Genomic DNA, 27,694 nt, shown 5'->3' with positions numbered 1-27,694 from the left:
AGATAAGTAGAAAAAGTGAAGATGAGAATTTGAAGGGGCTGTATCGTGAAAATGGAATTAATGAAGAAAAACGGATGTGGAAATGTGCCGTCCGACATCGCCCACTACGCTCTCGAGACTCTGAGTAGGTGCGTGCGCGCCGATTGGCTCTTCACTCCCGTCCAACACAACCAACACTGGCTCGGAAGCTGCTTGCTGATAGAAAGATGGAGAGAGGGACGCAGTCACTGTTACTTCGTCTGCATGTCTTTTGACTCTAGTACTCGTAGCTTCCTCTTCAAGTGTAACGGTGCTGAGAATTGTACTGAATTCACCAGGTCTGCGCCCTGAGACGTATAAAGTTATGACACTCGATTCTGAGGACTCTGATGATCCTTTTCCTTTTGATGATTTTTCGACTTCTTCATCCGATAAATCTTCATAACTGTCTGGCTTGTAATCGGAATCTACGGGTTGGTTTCTTCTTTCAACCTCTCCAGGTAAAGTGTTACTTTGTGAAAAAAATGGAGCTGCTGCAAGTAATGGATCCAACAAAGGATTTGGTTGTTGCGGAGCTTGTGGTTGTTGGAGAAGAAGTAAAAGTGAATTGAGGTTTGCTGCTGGTAAAGCAAGAGTGGGCGTTGAAACAATTGTATCGGTGATGAATTCGGTAGCAGTAACTACATCGGTTGTAGTATCGACAAGAGTTGTTAAAATTTCTTTACCACGGAAAGTCAAGGGAATAATTGTACTTTGATGCTTAGTGATTGTAGTGACGTACGTTGTTGCGCGAGTATCATACCGCGTTGACGGTGTGGCAGTAGAGCCTGAGACTAATGGGTTTGGCTGTCCAAACTGGCCCCGCAACAATTGAGAGAGTATTATGTTCGCCAATGGTGCACTGTCCGATAAACGAGCCATTGAGGTAGAAACGACGTTCTCGATTGAATAGACTGTGGAAGGAACTACAATAGGCTGGGAAAATCGACGACCACCCGAAGATGTTAACACATGCGAAACTTTTGTCGTTGGAGTTTCATGAATGAAAAAACGAGTAACTTCTAGCTGGCCATGGAAATTGGTGCCTGATTTTTCACTTGCCAGAACAACTACATCCCGACCATCCGAATTCATAATGGTACTGTAACGATCGGGACCTATAACCTCCGTGCTTGCTTGAGCTGTGATAATATTTCGTTTTTCTGTAATACCATTGTTAACGACCGGAATTGTGACTTCAGTGGGTACGTAATGAGTAACAGTTATCGTACCATCAAAATCACTGTCATCACGATAATCCTCGTGAGAGCTCAATCTTCCTCTGGATGGTGTTATTCTACGATTACTATTTCTAGCTCCTCCTCTAGAGCCAGTTCGCGAGGAAGTCCGCCGAGAGTTGGTTGAGTCTTGATATCTATTTGTCCCAGTTCTCGATCTTGAAGTATTTCTCGTCCTAATGCTAGTTCCTCTCGTGGGTGTACTATTTCTTTTGTAACTTGGCTTTGCCGTTGCACCTTCTTTCTCCCGAAGTGTAAATTGTCTATTGGAATTATTTACATGCGATGGCTTTACTCGAGAACCTCTAACAGGACTAGTTGCTTTTGATCTTGTTCTTATTTGCGAGTTATCAAAATACTCTTCGGATGACTTGTCTTCTTTATTAGCACTATGATTCGGACGAGATGTCGCAGTCAAAATTCTGGCGCGAGTATTATATCTAGCATCGTTATTTGATACTTTGGAAATATCTTCTTTACTTGAAATTGAGTCACTATCCACTTCGTCTTCTACATTTGAAGTTTGAGAAATCGGTCTTCGAAAGCGAGAATTTAAAGGTCGTGTTTGGTTAGTTTGTCGACGTACTCTTCTGCCTCTCCCAACTCTAGTGAATGGCTTAATTTGCGTTGAATTTTTCGTTTCATTAGGAATAGTCTTCTGATTGGTCAATGGAGCATTTTCTTGCTGCTCAGATCCTTCATAGTCATTATCTGTTATTTCTTTAACTGGCTCGTCCTCAAAATTTTCATCTTCGACACTTTCGTTTTTAGTTTCTACGGGTGGCTCCGTTACGTCCGGCTTTCTGCCAAATAAGGTTCTTGGTGGAAAAAGATTGGATTGGCTTTGTCGTGATTTTGTCGTATGAGTAGCCACCGTAGGTCTTGCTCTGACGTTTGTAGTACGATTATTCACAGCCGGTCTTGATACGTTATTTGTTCGTTTTGGTGCCGTTGTAGTAGTCACTTTTGGAGTCGATGATTTTACTCCACTGCCAAAGGCATGTGGCCTTCTGAACCTCAAAAGTGGATTGTTCGATTTTCTTGATGACTCTGTTGTTGTTGAAGGAGGTGCAGTTTCATCTTCTGATTCCTCTTGGATGACTGGAGTTTCTTCGGTTATTAAAGTGGCAGTGGTATATTCATTTGCGTTATCTTCTTGGTCATCTTGTCGAATAGTCGATGTAACTTTCAAAAGGATGGAAGAAGGACGTATTCCTGGTCTATATCTAGTCGACTGCAATGTTGGAATTGTAGAACTACCTCGACTTGTTGGTCGTATCGAAGATCCTCTTACAGATGTAGATCCACGACGGCTTCCTGCATAAGTAGATGATGAAGTTCCTCTGATCGATCCTCTACTCCGTGCAGTACCAGACACTTGACTTGATGGTGATAAAGGCGTAGACGATAGAGAACTTTTTCTACCAGAAAAGCGCCTAGAACTTGAAGGATTAAGAGCTGCGGAACCCAAAGTAGGTATACTCCTGCCCCTGGAAGATGAAAATCGACTTCCTTTTCCTGCCAATGTAGCTGTTACCGTTGGAGTAATGTCACTTCTCGTAATAGTTGTCGCACCTTGAGGTTTTCTTTTCGGATTGAATGTTGGCCTGCTTCTTGATGCAAATGGCCTTATTGGGGGAGTGCTTGAAGTTCTTTTTCTGGAAGAAAATGTCAGCCTTGATTTTTTTTTCAATTTTTGTTCATCACTTTCATCATCCTCTTCATGATCCTCTTGTTCTGAATCATTGCTCAAGGTATCTTCGGATATTGATGATTGTATAACTGCAGGAGAAGGGGAAATATTTGTAATATCTGTCGCTGCATTTGGTGGTAACGTAGATGTCGGGTTTACATTCATAACTAATGTTGGTTTGGAAATAAGATAACTAGATGTACTTTCTATTATTTGAGCATATCTTCCATTTATACTCGTACCAATGACCTTTGATTCATAGTAAGTCGTTGTATCATTAGTTTCAATTAGACCCTTAATCAATCTCACGAGGCCAGTTTTGTGTCCTATAACTGGTGTATAGGTTATCAATTTATCATTATCGATTTCTGTTGAAGAGGTACTTTCTATAACCTTGACATAAAGATCATTTATCGAAGAACCAATTTGTTTGGTAGTATAATACACTGTTGTAATCTCGTCAGCATCTATTATGCTGCCTTTGTTCAGAGACAAAATACCAGTTGGCAGTACTGGAGTGGCTGATGGTGCGTATATAGGGGTTGGTTGTTCAACTTGCGTCGAAGTTTCAACAACTTGAGCATAAAGACCATCTATGTATGTACCATAAATATCAGTCATAAAATGAGTTGTGGTCCCATCGTTTACCTGACTTAAGCGAATAGTTGATAACAATCCAGTTTTAGGAGATTCGTCAACTTTACTTGGTTCAATTACTTTTTCCTCGGTATTCAATACTTGAGTCGAAGGCGGTTGTTTCCCGATGGCTCTAGGTGTAGCCTTGACTATAAAATCGTCTGGATAAGATACACTAGTTATTGTCTCTAATCTACTGTTTAATATTGTTGAATTTCCAACGTAAGAAGTTGTAAAATAAGTGTATGTGGTATAAAGAGTGACAGGTTCCGGTGATAGTGTCGAACGTAATTCGTTAACTTTGATGGTTGGAATTTCTTTCAATAAAACATTTTGCGATGTTGTTACTTCATTATCAGATGTGGCTTTTGACTGCTTTATTTCTGTAATACTATTGTGAACTGGAGTCGCCACCACGAAAGGTCTGTAAGTTTTCACAACATCTAATTGCACTGCTGAACTTTCTGACACACCAGGAGTCACAACATTACTCACAGTTTCTTCTCTACTTGTTGTCGCAGTTTCATCTCCTTTAATAAAAGTAGTCCAATACGTAAAAGTAGTAAAATACGTCAACGGTTGAAGAGTTTTCGATTCTGGCTGCAACACAGCTGTTGGCTTAATAGTTTCAGTCACTATATTTGTAACTGTATCTAAGCGACTAACAACATCAGTTGCGTCTCCATTATACATGGTTGTAAAATATGTGTAAGTAGTATAAGAAGTTTGCAACAGTAGAGTTGGCGCCGGTTCTACATCATGATGATTTGTCTCTGACAATTCTTGATCTTCTGGTACGCCGTTTCTTTTCTCTGCTACATCAATCACAGTACTTCCACCTGAGCTCGAAGAAAAGATGACATCTGTTTTCATTGATCCCAAAACTTCTCCATCATTGAGAATTTTTTCGGTACTACTTAGATCATCTAACATCGTCGTTGGCTCATCAGTATAAGATAATGGCAAATCTTCAGTTGTAATTTCATTCGCGATTTCTGTTGTACTTTTTGTTTGTTCTTGAACTTGTTTGGCGAGCAAACGAGCTTCCTCGGAAGATTTTTGATTTTTAAGCGCATTTAAATACGCTAAAATTTCAGGAGGTGGTTGTGACTGAGAAACCGTTGAACTGGTCGTTGGAGTGATAGACGATGCACTTGTAGGCTGAATGTCATCAGTCACAAAATTACTAAACACTTCAGTTCTTGTTTCAATTTCCGTTTCATCGTCGACAATTATTGTTGTGAAATAGGTATAAGTTGTATAATAAGTTTTTAATTGTTCACTTTGTGACTTTGCTGGTTCATTTATCATCGAGCTTGGCTCAAGTACGACTAATAACGAATCATCGGTAATTTCTTCAGGCTCTGGTGGCTCTGTAGTCGATTGTTCTTCTATCGTTGTCAACTGATCCGGAATATCAGTTGGTATATTTTCAGTTGTATCTTCGGTAACTGTAGTATAATAATCATCCTGAGCATCAGAGACAGCAGTGCTGGAAGTTATGAATGAAGTATCTGATACTTTGGTTGGTACTATTGTAGTTGATGTATCTTTTTCAATGTATCCATCTGTATCGACTAAAGTGCTAAAGGGGTCGATCGTTTGCGTAATCACGTTAGTGGCTGTTACTTTTCGGCTAGAAACGCTAGTTGTTGATTCATCATAAAACGTAGTCAAATAGGTAAAAGTTGTAAATATAGTTTTGAATATTAGCTGTATCTCTTCAACTTCTTGATGATTCTGATTATTTGTATTTTCGATCATTTTTGTATTGGACGAAATTTCAGTCTTATCACTTAGATCGGGAGTATTTGTTGTAGCAAGGGGTGTTGTTTGTGTACTTGTTGGTAATATTAATTCTGTTAAGTATGTTATTTCAGAAGAAACAACTTCCCTTGATTTCACGGACGTACTAGTTTCAGATTTGTTAGGAATAAAAAATGTTGTAAAATAGGTAAAAGTTTTGTAAATAGTCGATGGTAAAAGTCTCGTAGCTAATGATAATTTGTCATCGGAGTGGAGAACTTTTTGTTCTTTTATAACTGAAAACTGGTTTTTCGGAGATAAACCTTTGATGCTACGACCTCGATTCAAAGGAATCACGTCATTTCCGAGTTCATTTTCCGTTGGTTCTTCCGTGGTGCTGCTTTTACTTGGATGTCTCAAATTATTTTTTACCACAGAATCCTGAACTTCCTCGTTATTTGGCGGTACATTTTCATATAAAGATGTACTATCATCCGGATAAAAGTAGACGTTTGACGACGTGATTGTAATCTGGGCATAGTTAGTGCCAACGTAAGTACCGTAAATGGAGCTCATGTAATGTGTTGTCGTTCCTTTCGACGAAGTTGTAGAATCAATAACTTTGATCAATCCAGTTTTCTCGTCTGAAGTTAGAAGCAGAGGGCTAGTCGATTTATCAGAATGAGGAGCTTCTGGTTCCCCAATCGTACTCGGCTGAAGATCGAAAATGCTACTTAATTTTTCAGTATCCTTAACCTGCTCTTTATCGAGATACTGACTACGAGCTTGAGTTGTCGCGGTCGGTTTGTCTCCAGAATGAACACTAGTTGGCTTAATTTTCAAAATAGCAACCCCGTCGTCTGGGCGAAGCGTTGCATCACCTTTAATCGTTGTTGCCGGGCGTCCAACTGGTGCTGGAGCTGTACTTGGAGAAAAAACAATTACTGTATCGCTCACTGTTGTAGTGAAATCAGCGAATCCACGATACGTGACCGTAGATAATGGTTTAAGGTCCTGTTTTTTTGACGAAACTTTGGGCTGGGGTTTAAAAATCTTTGGCACTCGTGGACGATATGCCTTGTGCTGTTCGTCATCGAGAGCAATAATATCGACGTCTTTTGTTACGTAATCTTGCTTGACCGTATACGTCGGGAGATCTTCGTTTCTGACCTTGGCTGGCTTAAAATGTATCTCATTTTCAACTTTGCCGAAAATATCGTTGTTTTTTAGATCATTCAAATCTTCCTTCAAGCCTACAGATTGTTTGACACTTTCATCCTTTTTCCCGATTCCATCTGCCGAATTTTTGAGAAACGGATCATTTTGGATAGGTTTTGGATTTCTGTTTCCTTCGTACGGCGCTGATGGATAAACAACGAAAGGTGCTGACTCATCTGGCGATATGTCCTTGTCGTAAAAAACTCTGCTCGACGTGGACAAAATTTTAGCATAATAACGACCGTTGTCCAAAGTTGTACCCACCACTTGCGTGGCATATTCTGTACTTGCGCCATCTTGAACGAAAGTTCGTGCAGTTTTTGATAAAATTCCAACCGGGGGAGCAGATTTACCGGAACGAGCGGGTACCAACAGAAGAGTCGTAATATTTTCTAATCAAAAAAACGTTGTTCCATAAATCATTTTTAGAAATTCATTGTTTAATTAAAGGGGATTTTTTTTTTTTAATTATTCGTGATTATGTTAAAATAAAAATGCGTGTTACACCCAAAATGAGGCAGTGTTAAAAGTATCGAGATGTGTCAATGTTAAACAAAAAATGAATAGTTGGTTGTCCGTGTCGTTGAAGTTTGTCGTCAGTTTATTTAAAAATGTAGATTGTCAGAGAGACGAAGTGGCGAACGGACGTTGAAGGCAGACGGCATCCAGTTGTTCAGAAGAGTTGAAGGCAGGGAGCAGACGGGAGCAGTAACAGAAACAGAAAAAAAAGACAGAAACAATCTTAGTAGACTCTAAAATTAGTTGCTTGCTTGCGACTTGAGTTGCACCGCGAAAAAGCCTTCCTTACGTTAATAAACCCTTGTTTCAATTAACAATGTGGTTTGATTGTTGCAAAGATTTATAAAAGCCATTCAAATCGTGGTGAAGAAACACATTTGTTTTAAATATACACTTTAGAGAGCAAATGAATGTGCAAAGTTTTACAGTATTCCATAACACAGTGCAGTTTTTAATGTCAATAAAGAAGCATTAAGTGATTATGATAGTCGAGAAATTTATTGTTATTATTCTTTAAATTAGTAAAATGAAATTTTGCTGTCCAAATCAAAATTTCGCATGATAGTTATTAAGCATATGTGATTTAATTTGTTGTTGCAAAAGTAATTTTATCGTGCTGAATAAATCAATTTAATATGTTCAAAGAGCTAGCGATGAATAATCACTAGCTCGCAATATTATAGCATAATTTGGATTCCAATGATTTGAAAAGGCGTCTTCAAGTTGCTGGTAATGTGAGTATAAAATACAGCAATTTGTACAATGTGAAAAGAGTATATGTGATTAATAGTATATTTAAGCGTATGAATAACAATCATAATGATAATTAAAATAATCATAATAATGATAATAAAATTAAAGCACGATAAAAAAGCGTGAGTTTACTTTGAGTTCACGTGTAAGGCCGCACATCGCGTCAACTCGTGAAAATGTAAGGCTCCAGAAAAATTGTGAAACAGAACAAAGAAAGAAGAAGAATAATGATAAGGCTAGCTTTGTAATTACTGTACATGATTATGTTGTCGTTAAACATGCTTTTAATACATAGTTGCAGTGTGTCTTGTTACACTTTTTTTTCATCATGATAGCGTAAGTTGCACACGTTGTTATTTGTAAAATTAATACTTATAATGAAGACTATACAATATATTACAATTGCGAGACACACACAGACACACGTTTGTTATTTTATGAAAAGTGATTGATAATGTATGTACATAGACGCATAATGTTATTTTTGAATTACTTTGAAACTCAATTGGTTTCTTTTTGTTTTTTTTTGTTTTTTTTTTTTATTTTTTACAAGCAAAGCAACGAGCTTTGTAATATTTATCAGCAGCAGCGTTTATGTAGCAAATAAAATTTATTCTTTTTTTTCTTCTTTAAACTGCTAATAATCAAGACTTACCGTCCAAGTCCCTTCGAGTTCTCGAAGCCTTGAGTTCCTTTTGTAAAAAGTTTTTCTCTGAAATACAAACAAAAAGATCATCTCGAAAACTGAAAAATCGTCCTTTGCTAAAACCCTTATAAATGTAAAATTTAAAAAAAAAAAAAAAAACTAAACTATGTCTCCCGAAGGAGGTCAAACGTGCGATGATGAACCAAGGGACTGTATAAACAAACAAATTTAAAGAAATATACATCCGCGTGCGCGTATAACATAATTTAGAGATGTAAAAGAATCGTAAAATCGCGTACTTATGAACAGGCGCGCGCGGCCGAGCTGAGCATGTGGGGATTTTGTTTCGAGTTGACAAAATAATGGTCAACTAGCACATTTTACCGGTATACGGGTACGTGACGCAAGTGTTGAAATAAAACGTGTCAAGAGGATAAACACTATAGATCGTAGTAACTGGTGTGTATAAGTATACGGACGAGTAAAGGAAGAAGAAGAAGAAGTGCGTGCATAAGTACACAAATACGTATAAGTAAGTAGTCGCGATACTCTGACGCGAGCTGGAAACGTCGTTCACGGCCTCCGTGTATACAGTTATTTGACCGACTCTCTGAACCAGACGACGAGACTCCCAGTTCTTCCTCTCCTCCTCCTATATACTTCTTCCTTTCTGCGTCAAGCGACGCGCAGACATATCCTTCCATTCGCAACGTTCACCTGATGCAGCTATACTTATCCGTCGCGCATATGACCATACGTATATTCTCGCGAATGGTTTTTCTTCGATCCCCGAGTGTATCGAAGATGAGCAGGGGAGGAAAAAAAAAAAACTGTCGAGACCTACCGGTGCCACGAAACAAATAGAACAATGTAGCGCGGCATCCGGTAATTTGACCGCGATTGCAGACACAAGGGCTCGGGAAGAAGATACGAGGAAGAAAATCGGCTGGAGAATTAGAATCTGATGGCATGAGCGAGCGAGTCCACAGCAGGAGGTGACTGTCGCTTTCGCTACACCTACAAGTGCGTGCAGAACTCGGCATCGGTCGTAACAACTACCTGTAAGTGCAGAGTTGTAAAGTGCACATGTGGATATAACATACGTACTGCAAAACGCCTCATTGGCGTCGAATCGTTCGACTATGAAGTATCATATATTATATAGGTGCATAACGCGTGTGTAACAACCAACTTTCGCGTTGGCGGAAGAGAAATATACGGCCAGCGGCGGCTAAGGTTGTTGTCGCGAGGAGTCGACAGCGTACTATAAGCACGCGACCACACGGCAACAACCCACCTATCGCTCAATACACTCGTTCGGAGGTATCGGTATCTACAATATTAGTGCCTATATGTATTGTGCGATCGATGCGAAGGCTGCACCAGACGGTGAGGATGCTGGATGGGCCCGGAGCTGCTATGGTATATATACACGTATGTGCACATATGTATAAGAGATTCGAGCCGAGGGAGAAAGTTGGGAAACGTGGGAAAGAGCGATCGTCGATCGGCATTCGGCTCGGCCGCTCCGTATTGCATGCACATGGGGCCGCGCCACATGCATATATACATATAACACACACGTATAGCCGGCCCGACCTCTTCTTTATATATGTGTGCAGCTCTCTCGCGCGCGGGTCTCCTTGAAACCGAGACCCGACGAGGCACCTGCCGCTACACTGTCGCTTTTGCGAATAATTTGCCCCGAAACTATATACTCACCCGCGCCGATCGGCAACGATCTTTGGTGTGAGACTTTAACCGATCGCTCAGGTATGTAGCAATGATCGATCGAGGATCAAAAATAATGCGAGAGAGAACGAACGGAAGCTCATAATGCCTAATGTGCTCCATTACAATATAATAGCCGAGAAGTACCTCCATAATGTACATATACGACGGCCGAGCGAAATTAATATAAGAAAGTCGATCTCTCCAGAAGTTTGGTTTGGCGAGCTCGGCGGGATTTCACGCGCAAGCGTCGGGGGGGGAGGGCACACGCGCCAAGTGAGAGTTTATTCGAAAAGTCGCGGCTGGTCTCTCTTGTGTGTGCGTCTCGGGTGGTGGTGCCGGTGCAGATCCGGAATCCGGAAAAGAAGGAGCGTTTGGAATGTGGCACATAATGGTTGTGTGTTTGCCAGTACGTATAGCCCCCCCCCCCTCCTTCTCATCGGTATAGGTTCGCCGCTTTGCGTGTTTATTACATGTATATGTAAGTGGCCACGCATCGATACACACACACACACACTTGGCACGAGGAGTAAAAGTATCGAGGGTGAAAGCGCTGGCGCTTCTTTGAGGCTCCCCCCGATGCCTGGATACATAGCTATAGGATCGCCGACATCATTATCGTCGTCATCATCATCATCTCGGTAATGACGTAGGATGTACCTGATGTACACGCGACGCTCTGTGCGCTCTCGACACTGATTTTTGCTCTCGAATTGTAATTTCGCGAGGCTCGCTTCGACGACGAAACCCCGAGACACTTTTTTTTTTTTTCGCGGATTTCTCTGCTCCCGCATTTTGTTGGGGTGTCGCGTGTATAATCATATATATACAACGAGCGGAGCTTACTCGCCTTGATCGACTGATTGGCTTTACTCCCTTGAACGTTTGCACTCAAGGTATTCAACAATCACATTTTGTAGGAAAAAAAAAAAAAAGCATAACTTGTATATCCACGACACGCCTTTTTTGGCTCTGTCGATTAACATGGACACCGTACCGGGTGACGTTTATTGAGTTATTTCGTGGATTATGATGATGATGGTCCAAGAATAATCACGGAGTTTTTAAAATATCACGCGCTCGTTGGAGTAACCTGGAAATTATATGCGAGAACGAAATCGAATTTCTTTTTTCGTATGCTTCGTTGGAATGTGGCTCAAGTATAATTCGAGACTCAAGGAAACGTATGCGGCACCTATAAGCCCCTCATTTTTATACAGCGACAAACCCGGAAAGTATAATTTTGAGGAAAGAAAAAAAAAAGGGGGGGGAGAGAAATATTGAAGCGCGCAAGTGAAACTTTTTCACGGATCGTCGGACGTTTACGCAACGGGCGAAGCGTCGAAATCACCGCAGCTCTTCGAATTGGTATACCCTGCATGCGCCGGGTAACTTACACGCTCGCGTTGTTTGCACGCATGGTGAGAGCAAAAAGGAGAGGACTCGGGCAAAAAGGCAAAGCAGAGGGAATATAAGAAAGTACCGAGAGAGAGAGAAAAAAAATAAGGAAACAAGAAAAAACGAAGCATTATTGCTACAAGGCTCGGCGACATATTCAAATATACAACGTGTATTATTGCAAGTCAGTATAGGTATGATAAACCCATGCAAGAGCACGCTTGGGCGCTCTGCTAGCCAACTAGAACATTGCACGTAGGTATACCTATAATACACCCACTTATGCATGTGACCAAAAGTATAATGCTATACGTAGGCAGGCGCGTCGAGAACACAGTCCATATGTTGTACGAACACCATATAAATATCTGCATGGTTAGTCTATTAGGCTACTCGCGTTCGCATTATCAATTGATATATATATATATATATATATATATATGTATATACGCATTGCACGCGCGTTTGCACAACTATAAATATATGCGCCTATATATGCGTTTGAGTTTGCTTGACAAAAGCTCCTGCACTGACTCACCGCCATTGACTGCATTATTTATGCTCCTTATTTCTTTGCTACGTAAATATATATATATTATGTACATACGCATCTCCGATTCGTGCAGCGAGCAGTAATAACTCTCCTGCGCTTTTTTGCAGTCCCCTCGTGCGTAAAAAACCACTCAACCCCCCCGAAACTTTTTATTTTTCATCGCTAATATACTACGTTCAATCCCTGCAACTGTATATATACCATACGCATTATTTGATTGGTCAATCAGGCTATCGGCAAAACAATCATCTTGTTTTTTTTTTTTTCCTTTTTTTCTAGCAATCGCCTTGAAAAAAAAAAAAAAGATAAAAGCTCTCTTTCCCTCTAAGTTGGGATCTGTTGAGTTGCAGTCTATACTTATGCATATGTAGGCAGTGCGGTGACACAGCGGCATCAGTCAATCGCCTACTCTGTCTCCACCACTACCTATATACCCCTTCTAAACTACAATGTTACGTGTATGTATACACACGCATGTTATGTACATAATACCTGTTTCGCAAGAAGCTAGACCGCAGCATTGTCTAGTATTATTATACGGTAGCCGTATAGGCACATGGTGTCCTACGCCTTTCGAGCTCCCTGTGTCAGATATGTACTTTTTAAGCTTTGCTTTGTATGCACAACAACGCACGCATCGGCACACGCTATTTTACACATTATTATACGAGCTGATTGTGCAGACAGTCGCTATTAAATGCCTATGTATACGCATCCGAGCAGGTGAATTCTTATGTATGGCACAAAAGTGCCATTTGTCGCAGTTATGCGGGACGACACCTGTGTCAATTAAATCAGCGCGTATTGTACTTTAGCCCGATACTTACTTGGCTCACCGTATGCTAAACAATAACAACAATACGCGCAAGCCGAGCGTTCGTCCGTTCGCTGTTTAATTCACTTTCGCAAAGACTCGCGGCGTGCCAATTGGAGCACCACTTGCTCGCTGGAAGCTATATGATCTATTGTTCACAAGACACACCTACCGAAAAGATTCTCGAGTGCTGGTACTTTTTTTTTTTTTTTCCATACCGATTTTTCGATTCAAGGAGTTCGAAACCATTTCTGTAACGCATATATTATATTGTATGCCTACTTTATTCGTCCGTACGTGATGACGACGATAACGATCACCGAGACGACGAGATAATCAGGTACCCACCAATAGAGAAACTACGTACATAAGAAGAATCGCAAAGAGAGAGAGAGATAATAATAATATGTGGGCCAGCGGATCAACGAATTTCGAATGGCCTTCGGCTCACATAACGGACTGGCGGCACACACCGGCTACATGCTCCACTCAACTCTCACCCACTTTGGTAAATATACGTGGCCGGCCAAGGTGCAAGGTGAGAGCGGAAAGTGTATTATTATGATGTATAAGTGCGGGTGCTCCCGTGGAGTATACGTATATACATTGCAAAAGTGCCTATAGCCCGCGGGACCCGCGTACACAACACGTTGGCCCTCTTCTGGTGTTTTGTTAATTAACGCGGTATTAGCAGCGCTTAAGTGCTTTTACTTTGTAATCAAGGATTCGAGATTTTCCCAACTCCACTACTTAGTCCGAGAGAGCCGAGATTCAGGTTTCGGCAGTCGAAATCTTAGCGCCAAGCACTGCACGTGCGTATATAGTCCGAGGGTCGATGCTACTTTGCACGTGTAAGTGTGTTGCACCGAGAGGTAAGTACGCGTATATATATATATACCAGAGATAGGTAAGTTATATACTTGCCGTTGGAAGCTGGGGAATCGGGGGGGCGCAAAGCGAGAAGAGATGAGGCAAAGTAGAAAGGCGCGAGTCGCGGTATTCGTGCCAGTAGGCCGTCCGATAGACCAAGCCCTCTTCTTTCTCTTTCTGTATATAAGTATAAGTGTACACCTTGTGGATGGTGTGTAAGTGTATCCCCCATCCTCCTCAACCCCCTCCCCTTCACTTTTTGCGTCCAACAACCTGGCCAACTCTCGGCTCCTCTCTTTTGGTATACACCTACTCCCTGCCGATATATATATATTTATATTTGTACATTGTACTCGACGAAAATCGGTAAGTATACCTGAAGATTTCGCGCTGCGACACCAAAGACAGGCTTACATGACTTTTTGCGCATTCGCACGTACAATCCATGTTCCATACGAGGTAGGTACAGCGTGTTTGCATTTACATATGCCGTATATACACGAGCATGAGTACGTCTTCACCGAGAGGAATGGTACTATGGCCCGTGTACACCTTGAATAATTATACCCATCCGCTTTGCGATGTATAAGTGCTTGTACAACCTGCCGATGAAGCGCGCGGATACTTTCTCCAGCTAATGAATTTACTTTTTTTTTTTTTTTTTCTTTTCGCCCTTAGGCCATATCACGTGGATTTCGAGGAAGCGAGTTGCTCGCAACGTGTGTACCCATATATTACCTGCTGGACCATCCGTACGTGGGTACATTACATGTGTGTTCGCGGATACTGAAACGGCTTTCGAAATATCTTTCGGAGAAAAAAATAATAATAATAATAATAATTACAATTACTCCCATGGGTTGTAAACATAGATTTCGGATTAACATTGGCGGTATCAAATGTCGCTTTTACGCCCAATGATGATTATTGTCTCTGTCCTCGTCACTGCGCCTACATTGGTACCTATACATTATATCTGTATATATATATTTTGGTATCTGAAAACGAAGAGGGAAAGCCGAAGGTTATTACGTTGGCTCTTACGCACTCGCTCTCCCTGGGGTGTGTGGTGGTGCATTTTCTCATGCCACTTTCTAATGACTTTTTTTTTATCGGTAATTTTTTTTTTTTTTTTTTCTTCGTCTTCCTCTCAAACTCATAAGCCATTAAACCATTATATCTTATGAAATGTAATTAATCGCGATCTGTTAGAGGGTTGGGAAAAAACACTTGTTCCAACAGTATAATGGAGAAACGGGGATTCTATACGAAACCCATTGAATTCCAACGAGTAATTGGGATATTTGAACTTTGGAGGACGCAATCAATGTTATCTGATGTGTTTTATTGAAATATTTTAAGCTTTAGTGCCATGTACATTCGGAAGTATTAATTTCACAATCCACACGTATCAGTGTCGTTGTAAAAAAAGAAGAAGAAAAAAAGATTTTAAAATACACTCGGAGCGATTAGTACATATATTTATCGCGGAAACGAAACGAGAGAGACAACGAGTCGAATCGGCAAAATGATTAGATTTTGCGGCCAACCGATTGTCCGTTTGAGCCCAACAGATGTTGTACACCCAAACAAACACACCACAATGAAACGGGAGATGAAGATAACGGCAATAGGATAGATGTAATCCATGTAAGTATATAATTTGTACCTTATTTGTATAATATGTATTATGTTATGAGCCAATGATGGAGAATGAGAAATAAACGCTGCATCGTCAATCGAGAGGCAAGTTTACAATATACCCATGCAGGTACATCTAAATTATTGCTCGCCACCACCGAGTTTTTCCTGTATATACCTATACAGCAAGTATAAGTAAGTAAGAAGCCAAACGAGCGCGTCGACGTGTGCAAGTTAGCTTGCGTGTAAAGTCGCGTTTACATGGTTGGCGGGGCTCTCACTTGCAAAAGCGAGTATACAGCGTATGTACAACGGGCGATAATCATCTGCCGCTGGCTGCGTGCACTTCGTCATTATTATCATCATCATCAAACTAACGAACAGTGCAGGCAGCGCGTAACTTCTCTCTTTCTCTCTCTCCCTGTGTTGTGTATATTGTGGCGTGCCTGCCACTCTTCTTTTTTTTTTTCCTCCTTGTTGTTACCGCTGTTGGTATGCGCGTGAAGAATTTCACACGAAAAAAACACCGACAATCAGCGATGCGCGCGTTACCCTGATTTTTATTAATTATATTATTACGACTCGCGTGACATAACAGCAAATCTCTCTTTCTCTCTCTCAACCTGTACACCAACTCTTACATCCTCGTGATTTGTGTTGTAATGCAATTCTCTTCGCTAATTCAAGTCTGGTTCAAATGCGCATAGGTTTTTTTTTCGTTTTGGTAATGCGCGTGCCATTTGTTCACACTTTAATGGCTCGATAGAAGAATCAAAACAATAATTGAGCTGACGGGGATTTGGGTCGAAGGAGAACGATTATCAGCGAGTTATTTATTCCTTGTCGAAAACAACGAAGCGAATGAGATATGATGAATAAGCTAAAGAACTCACTTAACGACGGCTCAAAAAGAAAGTATAGGTGCCCGTGCACGCAGAAAACGCGCAAGCAGTTGAGCACACGCTGCCGGAGGAGGAGAGGAAGTGGAAGCAAAAAAAAAAAAAAAAAAAAAAATCAGCGCTTGGCCAAATATACCCTGAAATAAGGATGTTGGAACGATACCACATTACGTTAGTTTAGCACACGTGTACGCGAGTATACGAATGCACTCCGGTGTGCAGGTATAATAGATATATACGTGCGGCTGCAATGACCTCGTACGCGGTGCTCCTCATAGATGATGGGAAACACTTAACATTTTGGCCTGGTTCTCAGTACTGTCTCCCGGGGAGTGCATAGAACAGAACGTTGCTCGAGTTACGTGAACAGAGAGCATCATGCACGTATAGGTATACATAGATCCATACATATACACGTGTACATGGGGGAAAAGGTATACGTCAAGCAGCAAAGTGATGAGCATTTGATTTATAACATTTATAGCATCATACATCCCTGAATTTGTGAGTACAGTGTAATTACTGAGCGCATCCGATTTTGTAGCACCGATGATCGAATCGGCCCGTTACGTGTGTATTCTTCTCGAATGGTAAATAACCGTGTCTTTTGCACCGATATGGAAAAACCTCAGCGATCCCATCCATTAAAATAAAAATCTTTCGATCAAAAGCTACGGCTATACTATGACCGAGGATGCGAGTAGAAAAGTTTCGTTGGGTACGACGAGGCTCCAGTTTTGCGGAGGGTTGGTTTTTACTTCCGTACACGCATACCCGATGCCACGGACGACGAGTGCGAGTTAACGAAAAAAACAAGATCTGGAGAAGGAGACGGTGTGTACAAATACGTAGGGTGTCGTGGAAAGGACGGGAGGCCAAAAGAGAGAAAGATACAAGTACTCACTGGAGTACATCCATACATACAATATGTACAAGTATATATATAGGTACTGCACGTATAGCGCTTGGAGAGTTACAGTTAGATTAAACTCGAGCAGGTCGAGCAGCTCCGCGACTAGGTAGCGCAATTCAATCTTTTTCCTTGCTCGCTCTTTTTCAGCGTGTGTATCTCATGTACACGTGTGGGGAATCTCTGTATCTCTCGCGCTTACTGGGTCTCTAGCGGCAAACCGATCTTCTCGGATCTTGCGCCCCCCCCCCCTTTTTTTTTTCCTCCATACACCCATACCTGCACCGGCAGAAGCAGCACCGTCACAACAAACAACTATCATCCTCCTCGTTCTTTTTATGCTCGTTTCCCGTTTTCCTGCTCCCGATCGCGAGTCGCGATCATGCCCTTACGCATGCACCTGCGTCGCCGGCTCGTAACCGATTCTCTTTTGCTGCTCATTTTTATCCATACAGCTATCCCGTGTTCGTCACACAGGTACATAAGTATGTCTCAAATTCGATCAGAAACGAGGTCACCATGTACCGTGGATCGGTAAATCGTCCGATGCGATGAATGGCGATCGGTAAATGGAGACGACAAAAACCAACCGATTTTCCAACGATTCGACGATTACGTTACTACGATTCCTCAAAACGCGCTCGAAAGTACATCAGATCTGTAGTCTGTACCGCGTTTCTCGCTCTCTTACGAGCAACTCCATCAGGTGGAATTCTCCAACAAATGAGTACGATTTTTCTCGTCAAGTTATCCAACCCGAGTAGGTATACACACACATACCTAAACTTTTTCCAGAAGAAGAAGAATCAAAGTTCACCGAGTGTACCCACCTCGCAAGACATTCGCAACATCTTTTCTTCTTCTTCTTCTTGTCTCCCTCGGCTGAGGCAAGGATTGCGCTCGCTCATTAGCGTGCTCGAGTTTAGCGAAATTTCGAAAAGACAAAGAAAATTAAAGCCGCAATTTGCATGGTCGGGTGGTCTAGATTGCCAACACCACAGTGCATAGGGTACGTATAACGAGCGAACTAGGGTCCGAGAGGGAGAATGCATACGTATACAGATGGCGAGGACGAAAAGATGAAGAAGTGGCAGTATATATTATAATGTATACATACGTGTGGTATAGGTATATACAAGTACAACAGCCGCTGCAGCCGCAGGGAGAAGAAAAGAGAAGGGAAAAGAAGAGATAGGCGCATGCATGCATGCATGGGTAATATATAATAGAAGTGAAGGAAGACTTTCTAATATTGCATCACTCACGTAAGGGAACGACTTGTGTGTGCCTGTATTAATATATATATGTACTGGGGTACAAAACTCGCGAGTACTGCACACACACTTTTGGAAGGTATATACATTATGTATATATATGTGTATAATGTTATAACATTTGTGCTCTCCGCTCGGCTCTCCGAAGAAACTGCATCAGCCTCTCGCTGTACCTTCACATCTTGCGTTTCATCCAACAGCAGAGAGCGACCGGCGGCTCCTCCTCCGCCTTCTATTGTACATTATGATTTCATCCTCTCTATGCAAACTAATTCCATCCGCGAGTTCGGAAAATCTGTACTTGCGGTTCCCAGAACCCAGTGATGCCCCTTTTTGCCTCATCGACTTGCAATTAAACAACGAGTGGACCTTGGAGGGATGGAAACTGCGAGCACTCGATGCGTGGGATTTTTACTCGACAGTTGAAAAATAGGCCTCCCAGCGCAGTTGAACGATACGTATACGCGTCGAGAATTTCTGGTTGGGTATTATATATTTACGGACGAATCGTAAAAACGTAAACGCTCGCGTACTCCTATAACAAGTCGTAAGTATTCCGTACGTGTAAGCGCAAAGGAAGAAAATACATCGGAGCCTTGTCATGGTAATTTGACCACTTTGTTTTTCTTTTTTTTTTCCCCCCCCTCGCATCATACGTACATATGTATTTCTCAACTCGTCCCACGCGGATAATCATCGATAAATCCAAAGTTGAATGATATTCGGAGTGAGAGAGGGATCGTCCATTGGGATACATCTCGGGAAATTACTACCGCGAGACCTTTCACGGATATCGAACGTAAGTCCCGCCAATTAATCACGGTTTGCGCTGATGACGATCATTAATGAAAAAAACAAACTATTATACATCGATTCTCTGGTAGTTTATTGGAAAAGGGGGAAAAAAAACGAAAATTTTTCTTATTTTCTGGTTCGGAAGCCGAGATAATTTTTTTTTTTTTTTTACCCGAGTTCAAATTAAATCTCGAGAGATATACGTATATGTATTAAGGCAGGGAGGGTGTTTCGCAAGCGTATATACGGCGACCCAAACCGCCGGCTGGTTCTTCAATTAAGGCGGGATTTCGCAAAAGTGACTTTTTCAGGTTCTCCCATCACTACGATTAAAAGTACCCACGTTTATGCCAACGCGGGTTATCCATTCTTGGATTTTGACAAAAAATTCCTATTTTTCTTTTCTTTTTTTTTTTTTTTTACTCGCGGAGAGTTTAACTTTCTACGCGTTCTTCCTCTTCTTGTTTTTATTTTATTTTTTTTTTTTTTGGTAACCATCGCTCCTTCGTCCATCCAACTTGTATATAGGCCTACACTTTACGGCAGGCGCTTTCGTCCACGGCTATAATTTCATTATTGTCTTCTAACGGTTACGCGGGGAAAATTACACGCTCCGCGCACAGCGGTCGCCCGAGTAAACACTGGGATGTGCCCCTCGAACGTAAAACCATCGATATAAAAATTATTTATTATTATTTTCTTTCCGGCGGAAGATGTAAATACACATCGAGGAGCGCGTTGGCTTTTACCGCGGCGTTAAATTAAAATCAACGATCGCGATCAAAATGAATTGTTGCGCCAGCAAAAAAGTAGGCGCCCCCCCGTGGGAGGATATAAAATACAACCATCATCGGCAGCGATAAAATTACATCAAGGAGAATGGGAACGTTGATTTTTTTTTTTTTTTTTTTTTTTTTCATGACGAAAGTGAAGGTGTAAAAGGAAGATTGCTCACCTACCGCGGATTTGCTTGGGTCAAAGTGTTAACTTATACATGTATCTTTTCTCCCCTCCCTTATGCCCCAGCCCGCATACAGCAACGCGCCTTTGGAGTTTCGTATTTTCCCATGTCAATCAAATCGTTTGCTATTATTATTCCTCTTCAAAATGGTAATTCTCCTAGGCTTGGAATCGTACACGAATTACAATTCTCCTTTTTTTTTTTAACCATCGCTTTCCCAAAGTACAGCTGAATGGTTTAATTATTAGCGCGGTAATGAATTCACGGTCCAAGTTACGATCTGGACGATGAAAATGATTTCTTTTTTTTTTTTTCCCTTTTATTGATTAATTATTCATCGCTTGACCTCAAATTCGACAGAGGCGGCATATTTTTGGTGAAAGTAACCGCTATCGGATCACGGATTTTCGATGGAACCGGCGGATAAAACGTACGCTCCTTCTCGTTTTCGAGCCGTGGCGAAACCCAACGTGTTAGATCCCCGCGCGGACTTTCAAAAATTATATGGCCCATTAACTCATTAGTTTTCAAAAAAAAAATAAAAAAAAAAAGGCCAAATCAGTGGGTTCGGCATAAAGATACGACATAAAAGAGAAAGTTTCATCGAACCATGTACGACACTGCCGGAGGGCTATGTACGTACCATTGCTCGTCTCCCGATCGACAAAATGATTTACCTCAGCTTTTTATCCTCCGGCTGAGTTACACACCCCCGCTCTTTTCCACTCGGATAAACTTTCAGAAAAGCGTATACGTCTTGGGGAAAATTATTCAAACAATATCCAACGACACTCGGCGGACTTTCAATTTGCAGTATCGCCGCGGCGAGTGGGTAAAGGGGGTGGGGGGTGGAAAAAACCAGATTTCGGCTTTCTAATGGTGCGAAAACAGCGCCGCGAGGGAAATCGCAATGCCGTTGCGATGGAAAAGCTCAATCGCTTTGGTATACATAGATGTGCTCTGTAACCGATAGACAGATGTTTCCCGAAACGCGAGAAAAGAGGGGCCAGTGATACCTGAAATAATCGAGAGACGGTCGCAATTTTGCACGCACGCGCGCCCGTAACAGCTGTTATAGTTGGAAAGCCCACGCCTCGCATGGAGCTCAGCCGCGTACGAGTAAAAGTAAAAGTGGAAAATCGAATTGCGCGTGGTTGACCCCCGCGGGAGCATGTGGACGACGTGCAAAAGTCGCGTCGAACAGGTAAGCGTATACATTTATGTATCATATTGTATGTATATGTGGGTACGAGGGTTGGTAACTTACCGCGATCGGTGGGATCGGTAGTGGTAGCCGCGGAGACAGCGGCAAAGGCGAGGACGAGCAGGACGAGCCTGGCTGGCCCCGTCTTGGCACCCATGCCGAGGGCTGTGGAGCACGCGATAAGCGAATCAACTCTGGCTGCTGTCATGTAGCGCGGGGGCCCGGTTTTTGCAGCATGTGTCGGCCAGCCTGTGACCCTCAATCGTGCGGGTAACGAGCCTCGACGAGCATCTGAGACGGGCTTTTTTTTCTTTCTTTCTCTCACTGTATCGGTATGGATTTGTTTTTTTTTTTTTTTTTTTTTTTTTGTCCTTTTATTGCAATTTATCGGTGCACACTATTAACAATAACAACAATAACGGTAACAACAATAACAGTAACAACAACAGCAACAACAACAACAACAACAACAATAGTAACAACAGCAACAACAACGACTATAAAGACCGGTTGTACCGATTGTATGTATTTCACTCCCTTTTTTTTTTTTCTCTTTTAGCCGGTTCGATTTTTTTGTTTTCGTTATTCCCGATTGTCTCTTTAGCGATCGGCAACGAGCGTGGGTAAATTGGGCGGGCAAAGCTGCAGTGGATTATCGCGAGTCTCCCGGAGAAATGAAAATAAAGCTTTCTCCTGTGGACCGCGGGGGCTGTCTCTCGTTGGCTTCCCTCGGGTGTTGCACTGCGAACTGACTGGTTATCCGCGACGGCTCGCGACAGGCCGCCACCGCGCGAACCTCTTTCAGGTATACCGGGAGAAAGGTCCCTCTCTCTCTTTTGCCGTGAAGCCACGGCTAACTCGCTCCTGTGTGTACCACCACCTCCTACTTTTCCTCCTTTTACTTCTCCCTCTACTGGGTGCAGTGTGTGTGTGTACACGGGGTCTTCGAAGGTACGTCTCAAGCTCGACGCCGCTCGTCGTCGGACATCCAGGAGCCGACAGTGTTTGCGCTGATTTTTTTTTTCTCTTTTTAGGTGCACCGGCGATTAAACTTAATATTCAAACGCGTTCAGGAATCCCGGCTGATTTGTCGCTCGACCGACTATTTCAATGTATACTCTGGCGGGACTCGGTTTATTCTATTTTCGAAGCTCTTTTTTTTTTTGCTCGCAACAATATTTCGTTTGAAAAGAAAAAAAAGGAACTATTGAACGAGCGACCCCATATTAAAGGCGCATTAAAATTCATAGGCGACGCACCGAGCCGTTCAACATTGCATTATTCGTTCGTCGAACAGAGCCGTGTGAGTTGGAAAAAAAAAAAAAAAAAAAAAAAACTAGCCAACGGGCACTTAAAACCGTACAAAGTATGCGGTAATTAAAAAAAAATAAAACCCCGAGAAATGCGAAAAACGCTTAGAATGTGTGCAGTAGTCCGTAGTAGTATAGTACGCGGGGGGGATGCTGAAAGAACTCGAAACTAGGTATGTATATGATATATACGGTGGAGCGGCGACGGTGCAAATAATACACACTTGACTCGATCGAGCAACCTGTTGGACGTTAGAATCCCTCTCGAGTGTGTCCGCGTATATTCCGTATACCTACGGCTAAATTCCGAGGTCACACGCGCACGTGTACATACACCTTGTATACCCATGCACATGTGCATGTGTAAAACGATCGGTATCTCGCAGCGAGCCCGCAGATCGGTATAATTAAGCATTAAGGTTCTTAATTATGCGACACGACTCGCGTACAAAGTTGGCAGACAAGATACATCTATAATGTGTAACGATTGGTACGTGTATACCGAGCCGAGCCGATTTAGCTACAAGTACGGAAAATGGCCCGACAAGCGCTAAGTATCATCTACTGTACAAATTGACGAAACGCGAGATGATTTGCACAACCGATCCCCAACCGGTCATATGGACCAAACACCGGTAGCAGGTGCCGGGCCATGAGCTGTACTAAAAATAATTAACGATACATCGTTTGCACGATCGCGCGGTGTAAAAGACATCGGACTCGAAGAAAGAAACGAATCCAAAGACCCGGCGAGGATCAGTGGGTCGCCGTCGCATCGTACAAGCGCACGGGGGGACACAGGTGGATACGACCCGGGAACCTACATTCGCGGCGCTCGTCGCGATGCAGACTTTACGTACGTATATATATATACACACACTGAGAGCAAATGCCGCGAGCCATAGCCACTCTCCGCTCTCCTTTTCGTACGGTCGCCGTCACACCGGGTAAAAAGGGTACACGCGAGCGTGTAGGTATTATAAGCGAGCCATCGCGGACTCGTTGGAATTCCCGGTGGTAAAACGTTTTGCACCACATACCCGTAAGCTACTCGATCTCTTTTTCCGCGCTCCGCCTTTAATCCTCGATTTCTTGTGTATATACACGCGTATATGTACATACATTATATATTATATACTCTCGTGGTGTGCCTACTTACTTATTTGCGCTTTGCCGTGCCAGAGACGCGCGACCGCGAGGCTTGGCTCTCCCGAATTTCAACGTGCCGTCGCGCGGGCGCTTTTGTGGCCTGCGGCTACCGGATTTTTCAACCGTACCTATACATTTATATAGGCATTTACACTTTTATATATATACACGTATGCTTACCGTCGCCTCTGACCTACATTCATTCACCATTACCGCCACCTTTTTCTTCTCCTTCTTCTTCTTTGTTTTTTCATATTCTTTACTATTTTTATGTTCACACACTTACCGAGTACATGTACTGTGATTTTATTACGATATTATTTAAGTTCATCGCTTGAAAATCGACCGTTAAACTCTTTAGTGATGTACATGTATAATGATGGGGTTCATCACTGTAGGTATATATGTGTGGCATCAAACTTTATTAACCATTTTTGCGCTTCAGTATTTAATACGTAGGCAAAATTCTACGTAATACGTATACTATACAGTGAATTACCAGATCCATTCCCACATTAATAAACATTAAATTGAAGTATCGATGTGAAAGTCATAAGAGCGAATATTAGCAACCCCATTTTGAGGAATGCAATAAAAAAAAAAATATCCAAGTACTTACCAATTTGTATTGGGTGAATATTCATCAAAGCTCTAATTGAAACATTTTTATTTTATTTTCAAATCAATAAGAGTTTTTGTTTACTGGAGTAGTTAGATCTAGTCCAAACGGGTCAATCTATGGATTATTAGACAAAATTCATTTCATAAATTCACAATAATTGTGACACATATAATAGTGGAACTTTCAATTTAAAACATCGGTATGTACAGTCGGTATTGTCGGAAAGTTACTAAATTGGTAAGTAGCCAAGGGAGCAAACAATTGTGACAGCTGATATTGCAGATTCCGATCGTACCCAACTAACCCAACCTGTGACAAGCAACATAGTCACTGGCATTTGAGTAAAATCAAAACAACAGAACACGTGCATCAAGTCCGTTTCCCGCGAGTGTTAATAATTAATCAATCAATTAATAGGCTCGTTCGTTTAACCAGGTAAATATAATGTTCATCTCTTAATTCACGCAATAAGTATATCAAAACCTGTCAGGTATACATTATATACACAAGTTTTTTCCACATATCTCTATTTTTTATACTTTTTCGATTTACTTTACTTTACAAGTATACGATTATTCGGTTTTACATATCATTTGTAGGACTACTGTCAGCACGAGCTGAAAATTTGCTTTGGCTTGCTACAGCATGGGTGACTTTATACCAACTCTTGGCTCCAAAAACAAAAAAAATGCAGACCAGTTGGTCGAGGTTGTCAACTATGAAGAGCCCAAATGGGGTAAATCCGACAAACCAATGAAAATAGAGACAAATAATAACGGTGGTGGTGATCAGGACAGTGTACAAAGTGCAAAAAAACGACAAGAAAGTGAAATGAGAAAATTTAAACATGATATCATAAAGTTTAGTATGACTGGTTTTGAAAAGAGCAAGGCTCGCAAGGCTAAGGTTGCACTAGCTGTAAGCTTAGGTGCTGAGCCACCAAAAAATAAAAGGAAACACTACAAAAAATTGCTACGACAGAAAAAACAAGAAAAATTAAGGGAAACCGCATCTAAAGAATTACCATCTGGTTTTACATCCACTCAACTGGATAAGTTTAAAAGTAACATTAAGAAAAACAAAAAAGTTAAAAAGACGAAGGGAATCCTTGGAGTTTACGGTAAAGTGACTAAGAATCAATGAAAACTGTTTAATAGCTATTAAAAACCGTATTTAATAAATTTTACATATGTACAGTTACAACTTGTTTTGTGAATGAAAAATAAAGAAAATGTAATGAATGTTAATAACTTGCTGATACTTCAACTTTTATGCATCAACCTATCTCTTTACAAATTCATTCAACATCCATTTTATCTTCAGTTGTCTGACTAATACTGGTTGAAATTTCTGCATCAACAACTTTGCTTACATCACTTTGATTTTGAGTGGTAGCTTCTCCTGTACAATCATTTTGTGGCTCCTTACGACCTTTTTTGTGATTTGATTCTTGTTTTTTTTTCAATTTATCCTCAAGTTGTCTTTTTTTGAAATGACAGAATTTAAAAGCTGGTATAAGTTTCAAGTCTCCATTCCATTTTTGGAGCATACTGCATTGACTTATGTTTAAAATATCTGGAATTTCTAAAGAAAATGTAAAAATTATTTTCAGATTTCAATCAATGAACATTTTTTTTAGATTCTTACCTAATCCACAGCTTTCAAAATCATTTCTTTCTCTTTCCCTAGTCATATTAATAGCCTGTTCTCGACCAATGTGCTGCTTATTTCTGTGGACTCCGATGGAACGCTTTATATTGATTTGCTCCAATTCTTCATCATTACGTGCCATGTACCTTATTAACAAGTATAATTACAACTGCTGTTAATAATTAATATTTATTTTAATAATCTTTTAATATATATTTTCTACAGTACACCTACTTTTCAACTAATGCAGTAGTTAGTTCAACTGTGTATGGACATACACTTGAGTCCATGTTTTTCTGAAACCAAAGTAATTTGTCGGCAATCAGAGACTGTTTCAGTTTCGTTTCTTGTTTATTCCTTTCTTTCTTCGTATCTCTAAAACGAATTAATTCAAATTTGTTACAAGCACTAAATTACAATTAAGTAGTTGTTTATTTAAATGTTATTCAATACATCTTACTTGCGTAACTTTTTCACCACTGCTCGACATTTTCTGCTTTTGGGATGCAACAATAATGTTTCTTCAACACGTGCCGATTTACCTTTTGCCGATTTTTCAGAAGCTGAAGGCTAAAACATATTGACGTACCAACTCTTATTGAAAATCTTGCAAATGAATTAGCTTAAATGTAACAAAATATAAATAAACGTAAAATGAAACTAACCATTTTAATGATTTATCGACACAATAAAATATAATTATAACGGTACCCCTATTTGTTTCTCTGCTTCTTATAAATATACTCTTATTTATCCACCATCTGTATAAATGTCAAATAACGCGTGTATAAACGCTGAGGTTAGAGGGGACTGACACACCTATATAACACACACGTGCGCGCGCGCATACTTCCATAAATTTATAGTATGCGGTTTTCCTTTTTGAAATATCCTTATAATTTTAATAACATTTTTACGTTCCATTAGGTACTAACAATAGTACAGGAGGACACTAATACACCACACAATGATATATAATATTTTCTGATGATTATGTTTTATTTTTAATTAAAATTTTAGCTATTACATTCTCGAAAGTTGCATAAACTATCCGAAGACATTGCGTTTGTTAGGAGATGGTTTATCTTTCGAAATATGCGCAAGTTTCCGAAAAGTTTCATTTTTCCTGTACTTATTGCTTCTGGTACTTGCAAAATATCCCAATCACGTTCCTATGAGGAAAAAAAGAGTCACCTTCCCTGTTAGAGCTTAATCAGTTGAAAACTATGCTTGAGCTGATCTAAAAATTTACTCTCGATAAAATTAATTAGATTACATACCATACCCTTAACTTCTAATGACTTGAAAAAAAAAAATTGAATTTATTTGTGCTGACAATTTTTCTCATAATAAAAATCCTGCGGAACATTCGTGTTGAGCAATAATACTGTTTTTTCTTTCAATGTCTCTACGCACGCAAGTGTACATGCAAATAAAAAAATTTTC

General features: G+C 41.0%; 3 protein-coding genes across 3 annotated transcripts; 1 reads left to right on the top strand and 2 right to left on the bottom strand.

Moving 5' to 3' along the window:
* Window positions 1-57: 57 nt before the first annotated feature.
* Window positions 58-21,725, bottom strand: LOC106638729 (uncharacterized). The gene is made up of 3 exons (XM_014352052.2): window positions 21,581-21,725; window positions 8,477-8,533; window positions 58-6,941 (listed from the first exon to the last, which is right to left on the bottom strand). Exons 1-3 carry the CDS (start codon window positions 21,723-21,725, stop codon window positions 58-60), a joined length of 7,086 nt encoding a protein of 2,361 aa, XP_014207538.2.
* A 3,227-nt stretch (window positions 21,726-24,952) lies between these two features.
* Window positions 24,953-25,805, top strand: LOC106638728 (uncharacterized). Its single transcript, XM_014352051.2, has 2 exons — window positions 24,953-25,033; window positions 25,198-25,805. Exon 2 carries the CDS (start codon window positions 25,244-25,246, stop codon window positions 25,739-25,741), a length of 498 nt encoding a protein of 165 aa, XP_014207537.2. The 5' UTR covers window positions 24,953-25,033; window positions 25,198-25,243; the 3' UTR covers window positions 25,742-25,805.
* On the bottom strand, window positions 25,772-27,019 carry LOC106638727 (translation machinery-associated protein 16). The gene is made up of 5 exons (XM_014352050.2): window positions 26,914-27,019; window positions 26,709-26,818; window positions 26,483-26,623; window positions 26,246-26,394; window positions 25,772-26,182 (listed from the first exon to the last, which is right to left on the bottom strand). The coding sequence occupies exons 1-5, from the start codon at window positions 26,914-26,916 to the stop codon at window positions 25,896-25,898; spliced, it is 690 nt and encodes a 229-aa protein (XP_014207536.2). The 5' UTR covers window positions 26,917-27,019; the 3' UTR covers window positions 25,772-25,895.
* Between the last annotated feature and the right edge of the window lie 675 nt (window positions 27,020-27,694).

The sequence above is a fragment of the Copidosoma floridanum genome, unplaced genomic scaffold (genome assembly GCF_036245765.1).
Source record: "Copidosoma floridanum isolate Cflo_tuat_1 unplaced genomic scaffold, Cflo_Japanese_pri ptg000030l, whole genome shotgun sequence".
Classification (NCBI taxonomy): Eukaryota; Metazoa; Arthropoda; class Insecta; order Hymenoptera; family Encyrtidae; genus Copidosoma; species Copidosoma floridanum.
Note: the sequence above shows the minus strand (reverse complement) of the source record. Positions and strands in the feature narration are given on the sequence as shown.